This window comes from Lepus europaeus, chromosome 4, assembly GCF_033115175.1.
Source record: "Lepus europaeus isolate LE1 chromosome 4, mLepTim1.pri, whole genome shotgun sequence".
In the NCBI taxonomy this organism is placed as follows: Eukaryota; Metazoa; Chordata; class Mammalia; order Lagomorpha; family Leporidae; genus Lepus; species Lepus europaeus.
Genome location: NC_084830.1, coordinates 139,166,832 through 139,175,247, shown reverse-complemented (window position 1 = coordinate 139,175,247; position 8,416 = coordinate 139,166,832). Strand labels below are relative to the sequence as shown.

Here is an 8,416-nt window from a genome sequence, read left to right as displayed (position 1 = left end):
GTTTCTCTCTCAGTCTCTCTTAAAATATTATACCGTTAGATTTAGCAACCTCAGTGTATGATTTTTTTCTTTCCTTCTTAAGCTGAAAAATTTCACTTTTTCACATAGAGGAAGCATGAACACAAGCACTGCAATACCATGGCAGTTGGTCTGACAATCAAAACTGCCAGTGTGTGCCTGATGAGCACACAGCATGGACACACTAGCTAGAGGAAAGATTCCTGTCCTGGGCGGGACACAGCAGGGTGGCACAGGGTTCCTTCATGCCACTCCGAATGGCACACAATTTAAACCTTGTGGATCATTTCTTTCTGGAGTTTTCCATTTAATATTTTTGGACTGTGAGCACGAGTAACTGAAACTATGAAAATGAAAACTTTGGATAGAGGCAGATTTCTGTGAATTCTTTCAAATTCAATTTGTAATCTTCCTGATTCTTGATGTGATGAGCGGTGTTTTGCTGCTGTTGTTGCTGAAACATGAGCATTCTCATTCTGAAACTCTGGGTCTTCATAAACCTTTCATTTTGGCTAGCTTCTTTTGACACTGCTGTCAGAGAGGCTGGCACCCACTGCCTCATTACTGCCACATGGAGGTGGAGGTCCCAGTTCCCCGAAAGCCTCCACTGACACTCTGTGCGGCTAGGTGGGGTGGGCGTTCTGGTTGGCGTGTGTCTCCACTGATGCTACCGTGTCGGCGGCCTTGTTATCACTCGGTGCATGGTCTTGGCTCTCCGTTAGAGCTCCATGACACCATCCGGCAGAGTTGAGAAGGGAGTGTGATGTTCCTGCTGGGGAGGGGTGGCGTCTTCCCCATGATCCCCACCGACACCATAACCGTGAGGCTCTATACCAGGGGTGGTGGTGAACGTACCAGCTCCAGACCTCGATTTCCCTTACACTGCCCCCAGGGGGAGGGGCTGGGATGCCTCAGGACGGCCTTGCAAGGGTGTAAATTTAGGTCCCACACAACCTTTGCTGGTGTGGGGTCATTCCCTCCCCACCCGTGGTATTTGCCTGGAGTATATAATTATTTTAAAGCTTTTTGTCTTGCTAGGTTGCTTCTTTCCAGGTCCTTTGTCTGGAGAGAGGTTTGTTTTTTTTTTTTTTTTTTTTTTTGACAGGCAGAGTGGATAGTGAGAGAGAGAGACAGAGAGAAAGGTCTTCCTTTTTGCCGCTGGTTCACCCTCCAATGGCCGCTGCGGCCAGCGCATCTCGCTGATCCGAAGCCAGGAGCCAGGCGCTTCTCCTGGCCTCCCATGCGGGTGCAGGGCCCAAGCACTTGGGCCATCCTCCACTGCACTCCCGGGCCATAGCAGAGAGCTGGCCTGGAAGAGGGGCAACCGGGATAGAATCCGGTGCCCCGACCGGGCCTAGAACCTGGTGTGCCGGCGCCGCAAGGCGGAGGATTAGCCTGTTAAACCACGGCGCCGGCCTTTTTTAGCTTTTTTCATCTGTAGCTAATGATGTTTCTTGATTGCTGGCTTCTTCAGGTCTAAGTGTGTAACAGAAAAGACAAAAAGAAGACTCAGAGAGCTCACCACTGTGTCATTCAAAGGTCCCCGCATTTACAACACATAAAGTAGTTTATACATCTAAATGTTGACAGTATTGTTCTACCAGTATTTAAGACTCATTCCGGGTTCTGAAATTGGAATAAGAGTATATATATTTTACATTACTGTGCCTTTTCCTTTCTTTTAAAAAATATTTTATTTATTTGAGAGGTAGAGTTACAGACAGTGAGAAGAAGAGACAGACAGAGAGGTCTTCAATCCGCTAGTTCACTCCCCAAATGGCTGCAATGCCAGAGCTGAGCAGATCTGAAGCCAGGAGCTTCTTCCTGGTCTCCCACATGGATGCAGGGGCCCAAGAATTTGGGCCCTCTTCTACTGCTTTTCCAGGCCTTAGCAGAGAGCTGGATTGGAAGAGGAGCAGCTGGGACTCGAACCGGTGCCCATATGGGATGCTGGCGCTGCAGGTAGAGGATTAACCTACTGTGCTACAGTGCTGATCCCTCATTTCTTTATTTAAAAAAGATTTGCTTATTTTTTATTTAAAAGCACAGTTAGAGAGAGAGAGAGAGAGAGAGAGAGTCTTCTATCCACTGGTTCACTCTCCACATGGCCACAATGGCCATAGCTGGGCCAGGATGAAGCCAGGAGCCAGCAGGTTCTTTCAGATCTCCCAAGTGGGTACAGAGGTCCAAGGACTTGGGCCATATTCCTCTGCTTTCCCAGGTGCATTAGCAGAGAGCAGAATGGAAAGTGGAGCAACTGGGACTTGAACTGGGATCCATATAGGATGCCAGTGTCGTTATGGTGGCTTTACCTGTTTTGCCATAATGCTGGCCTCTGTAACTTTTCTAACAAAGTAATTACTACATGAACTATGATTAAAATGTTCAAACTGGTTTTTAAAATAGCTCCATGTTTCATATATATTATCAAATAAACAAGGATATGGGTTTTCTGATTATGCAGTTATAATGGATTAAATAATCCTATCTATATTAATATTTTAAAATATTCTTAGTACTTAAAGTAAAAACATTAAGGTCATTTAAAAAAATAACTAGCTATGGGTTATTCTGCCCACAATTTTTAGTCAAAATTTTATTGAACTGTGGGGTTCTGATTATGAAATGGATTGAAGTTGGAAGAGAGGTTTCAAATAGGTTCTTCCTGAATTATTTCTTCTAAACACTCTTCCCACTAGATTCACACTATATTTTTGACTGTGGACTTTTATAGGATTCTCAGTATGTGTTTTTGATAGTGGTTCAATATCCAGATTATTTTTATTAAAATATAATATTTGGTCTTAGTAAGAAAAACATATGGCTTAAATTTTGATATGGGAATAAATATCTCATGGACACCAATTCAATTTGTAATAATGACTTTTGGAAGCCGAAGTTATGCATTCAACACTTAGGTCATTATATTGTATAACAAGCAACAAAGAAAAATGTACCAAACATCTTGATTTTTAACATTTACATGATCAGGAAATGATGAAATTATTCAAACAACATTGAAGAATTTTAAAATGTATTTGAGAAAACTTTCTAGAAGTCTCAAATATAATTAACTGGTGATTATGCATTTATAAATGCACAATAAATGTAATAATTCTAATATTTAAAAAACAAATATTAGGACAGGCATTTGGTTCAACAGTTAGGACAGCTGCATACCATATTGGAGTGCCTGAGTTCAAGTGCCAGCTTGCATCCCTATTCCAGCTTCCTGCTGATGTGCACCCAGGGAGGCAACAGATGATGACCCAAGTTCTTGGGTCCTATGTAGGAGAACAGCTGGATCTTAGCTCTGCACAGCCCCTCCCTGCTGTGGGCATTTGGGGAGTGAGCCAGCAGGTAGGAGATCTTCCTCTGTCACTCTGTTTCAAACAAATTTAGTAAATTTTAAAAATCCCACAAATACCCAAAATACCATAGAATAAGGTGAACTTTAGTGGTCTAAATATGTATTTTAAAGCTTCAGCTTTCCATTTCAAGTGTCTAATAATAAAAAGTGTGATCTGATAAGTAGTTTTAAATAAAATGATGCAATCAGAGGTTATTTAAGCACACCTGAATTTTTCCAAATTCAACTGTAATGTCTTTGTGACAACAGATAAAGAAAAATATTGACATACATATTCCCTGGGTCTTTAAAAGACAGAAACATGAAAAAGATTGCATTGAGTAAACTGCAAAATAATATAGATTGTATAAGGTCAGTAAATGTATCGAAATTACACGTTAGCCACATGGTGTCGCTGTACACCACAAAGTCTTCTCCGTGGAAATGTACTGATCGCTAGAAACTAAAGGAAGAAGCTCCATTTTGTCACCGCCCTGGAGAAGACCAAACCGGTAAGGAGATAAATATCGGAAATATGGAGTAAAAGCAGGATGATATTGAAGTAAGGTGACTGTGGCTCGAAGGGTGTGCTTTTAGGATGCTGTTTTTCCGCCGAGGAGGCCCAGGAGCCCGGCGCCTGCTGCCCTGGCTCCTGCTGCTGGCAGCCTGGCGGGCGGGCAGCGCCCAGCTGCGCTACTCGGTCCCCGAGGAGGCCCAGCACGGCACGTTCGTGGGCCGCCTGGCGCAGGACCTGGGGCTGCCGCTGGCCGAGCTGGTGCCGCGCCTGTTCCGGGTGGCGTCCAGGGCCGGCGGGGACCTGCTGGAGGTGAACGTGCAGAACGGCATCCTGTTCGTGAACGCGCGGATGGACCGCGAGGCGCTGTGCGGGCGGAGCGCGGAGTGCAGCGTGCACCTGGAGGTGGTGGTGGAGCGGCCGCTGCAGGTGTTCCACGTGGAGGTGGAGGTGAGGGACGTCAACGACAACCCGCCCGTGTTCAGAGCCAGGGAGCAAAGGATTTTTATTCCCGAATCCAGGCTGCTGGAGTCGCGGTTTCCGCTAGAGGGCGCCGCGGATGCGGACGTTGGCGCCAACGCCCTCCTGACGTACGCGCTCAGCCCCAGCGATTACTTCTCTCTGGAAGTACAGGCAAGCGAGGAACTGAGTAAATCTCTTTCGCTTGTGCTTAAGAAGTCTCTGGATAGGGAGGAAACCCCAGAACATCATTTGTTACTGACAGCTACTGACGGGGGCAAACCAGAGCGGAAAGGCTCAGTGCAGCTGCTGGTCACCGTGCTGGACGTGAACGACAACGCGCCGCGGTTTCAGCAGGCCGTGTACAGAGTCCACCTCCCGGAGACGACCGCAAACGGGACGTTAGTGACCACGCTGAACGCCTCCGACGCCGACGAAGGCGTCAATGGCGAGCTTGTCTTTTCCTTTGGCGGTGACGTTTCTCCTCACGTTCAAGAAACATTCGCCATTGATCCCGGCTCGGGAGAAATTAGGCTAACTGGTGCACTGGATTATGAAGAAGCAACATCCTACGAAATCCAGGTCAACGCATTTGATAAAGGAAGCCCTCCGATGTCGAATCACTGCAAGGTGCTGGTGAAAGTGCTGGACGTAAACGACAACGCCCCGGAACTGGTGGTCACCTCACCGTCGATGCCCATCCGCGAGGACGCTCCCGTGGGCACGGTGGTCGCCCTGGTCAGCGTGTCCGACCGCGACTCGGGCGCCAACGGGCAGGTGAGCTGCGCCCTGACGCCCGACGTGCCCTTCCGGCTGCTGTCGACCTTCAGGAACTACTACTCGCTGGTGCTGGAGAGCGGGCTGGACCGCGAGCTGGTGTCGGGCTACGGCGTGGTGGTGACGGCGCGCGACGCGGGCTCGCCGGCGCTGCGGGCGTCGGCCAGCGTGTGGGTGGAGGTGGCGGACGTGAACGACAACGCGCCCGCGTTCGCGCAGGCCGAGTACACGGTGTTCGTGAGGGAGAACAACGCGCCGGGCTGCCACCTGGTGACGGTGTCGGCGCGCGACGCGGACGCGCGGGAGAACGCGCGCGTGTCGTACTCGCTGGTGGAGCGGCGCGTGGGCGAGCGCCTGCTGTCGAGCTACGTGTCGGTGCACGCGGAGAGCGGGCGCGTGCACGCGCTGCAGCCGCTGGACCGCGAGGAGCTGGAGCTGCTGCGCTTCGAGGTGAGCGCGCGCGACGCGGGCGTGCCGGCGCTGGGCAGCAACGTGACGCTGCAGGTGTTCGTGCTGGACGAGAACGACCACGCGCCGTGGGTGCTGCCGCGGGGCGCGGGCGGGCCGGCGAGCGAGGCGGTGCCGGTGTGGGTGTCGCGGTCGGCGGGCGCGGGCCACGTGGTGGCGAAGGTGCGCGCGGTGGACGCGGACGCCGGCTACAACGCGTGGCTGTCGTACGAGCTGCAGGCGGCGCCCAATGCGAATGCGAATGGGGCGGCGTCGGCTGCGGCGGGCGGGGCGCGGCTCCCGTTCCGCGTGGGGCTGTACACGGGCGAGATCAGCACGACGCGCAGCCTGGACGAGGCGGACTTGGCGCGCCAGCGGCTGCTGGTGCTGGTGAAGGACCACGGCGAGCCCGCGCTGACGGCCACGGCCACGGTGCTGCTGTCGCTGGTGGACGGCGGGCAGGCGCCGGCGGCGGCGGCGGGGGTGGCGTCCTCGTCGCGGGCGGGTGCGGCGGCGGCGGCTGCGGCGGGCGGCGCGGCGGCGCTGCTGGACGTGAACGCGTCCCTGATCGTGGCCATCTGCGCCGTGAGCAGCCTGCTGGTGCTGACGCTGGTGGTGTGGACGGCGCTGCGGTGCTGGGCGCCGGCCGCGGAGGGCGCGTGCGGGCCGGGGCAGCCAGCGCTGGTGTGCGCGAGCGCGGTGGGGAGCTGGTCGTGCTCGCAGCGGAGGCGGCAGCGGGTGAGCGGCGGCGAGGGCGCGCCCAAGGCCGACCTCATGGCCTTCAGCCCCGGCTTGTCTCCCGGTGTAAATACGTCTGAGAGAGGTGAACATCCACAAGCAAACTCGGATCTTTCCGGTAACGTAAGTCCAACTTCCCAGTTCTGGGTTTCAATTTCGTTTTTAGATATAACTTGTGTATCCAGGTTTTTAATGTAATTTAAAATAGTAGATATTCCAGGTGTTCACTAACATTGAAACCATGTGTTTGTTGTAGGTATTCTTTTAAATCAGAATTTCATCTTGACTGGAACTAGGAAACATAAAATATAGGGGCAGATTTTCATATTCCTTGATTTAAATCATAGAATACTTTTAAAAATTGCTTTGATTCTATTTACTGTTGGTCGTGTTTAACTCAAGATCTCAACGTGGTCAAATACTGCTGTATCTGCAGGTTAGTTTTTACTTTGTATCTCATAGCCAGATGTGGAGACCTGGGCAATTACATGTAGGCAAAGGCTCCTTTTCGTTGCTAGGATTCAAGCAGGTAATACACAGAATAGTTTTTTTTTTTTCATTTATTAAACCTTTAATTAATGAATATAAATTTCCAAATTACAGCTTTTGGGTTACAATGACACAGAATAGTTTTAAGGTCATTAACTACAAGTATAGTTACACAGTTTCTTTGTTGAAGCACTTTCATTGTCAGGACAGATTCCTTCGTGCTGTAGACCCTGAGTCCCCAGAGTTTGGGACGCTTAATACTACAGGAATTGTTATTTAGAAGACCCGCCTAGGGGGCCTGACTTTGTGGCTCTGCAGGTTAAGGGGCTGCCTGTCACACTGAGGTCTGATTCCAGCACAGGTGGACTCCTGCTGCTTCTCTTCCCAGCCAGCTTCCTGCTCTTGCTCCGGGGAAGGTAACAGAAGAAGGCCTGAACTTAGACCCCTGCTGCCCCACCGGGAGATCCCGTAGGGTTCTTTTCTCCTGACTCCATTGTGGTGGCCCTTTAGGGGGTGAACTCGAGGGAAGATTCTCTCTCTCTCTGTAAATGTCTTTTAAATAAATTTTAAACAAGGGATAGGAAGACCCGCTGCGGAAACACATTCTCTCACCCTTTGCTTTTTATCTCCCTGAATCCTACCAATGCCTAAGGCTAAGTTCAGCATTATGACTAAGCTTTTTAAAATCCCCCAGATTTCCTAAGGATATATAAAAATTTGTGTGTCCAAATTTTCTTTTGTAAAATATATAAGATAGCTTACAATAGAAGAAATATGCAAAAGCCAGTTTAAGAAATGTTTAAAAGATCAAGAAAAAGGTGTGCAAAATGTTTCTAAAAATCAAGCCTAGGCTGTGGAAATGCTAATACACATCTTCCTGAAAGTAAATGAGAGCAGCATATGAAAAATAATAATAAAGGAAATTCTCCATACCAGTTTCTCAAAAGTGGAAAAGTACTCTCTTCCCAATGTGCAGTCAGTGCAAGTTGAGTGCTGATCATTCTCTAAGGGTTGAGTAATAGAGTGGGCAGTAAATATATTGTTTAGGAGTTTTGCAGACCAACTGGTATATATTTGACATAGAATTCGTGTATTTGCTGGTCATTTACCTGAGAGGATAATGTTGCATTATATTTCCTGTATTTAATTCTGAAGTTACACAAATATTAAATGAATATATTTTGTTTGCCAAACTTTCAGACATACAGAAAATGTCACATAAAGAGTCCATTGCAGAAACATTCTATGAGAAATTATAATTTGGTAGTTAAGTTTCCAGAGATTTGAATTGATAGAGTTGTTTGAAAAGTGATCTTTATTTTTATTTTTATTTATTTTTAAAAATATTTTATTTATTTATTTGAGAGGTAGAGTTACAGACAGTGAGAGGGAGAGACAGAGAGAAAGGTCTTCCTTCCATTGGTTCACTCCCCAAAGCTGCGCCGATCTGAAGCCAGGAGCCAGGTGCTTCTTCCTGGCCTCCCATGCAGGTGCAGGGGCCCAAGCACTTGAGCCATCTTCTGCTGCTTTCCCAGGCCATAGCAGAGAGCTAGATTGGGAGAGGAGCTGCTGGGTCTAGAACCGGTGCTCATATGGGATGCTGGCGCTGCAAGTGGAGGATTAAC

At 49.1% G+C, this 8,416-nt stretch overlaps 1 protein-coding gene across 1 annotated transcript; it reads left to right on the top strand.

Annotated features, from left to right (window-relative positions):
* Positions 1 to 3,965: 3,965 nt before the first annotated feature.
* On the top strand, positions 3,966 to 6,500 carry LOC133758797 (protocadherin alpha-1-like). Its single transcript, XM_062189941.1, has one exon. The coding sequence runs from the start codon at positions 3,966 to 3,968 to the stop codon at positions 6,498 to 6,500; it is 2,535 nt and encodes an 844-aa protein (XP_062045925.1).
* The last annotated feature ends 1,916 nt before the right edge of the window (positions 6,501 to 8,416 follow it).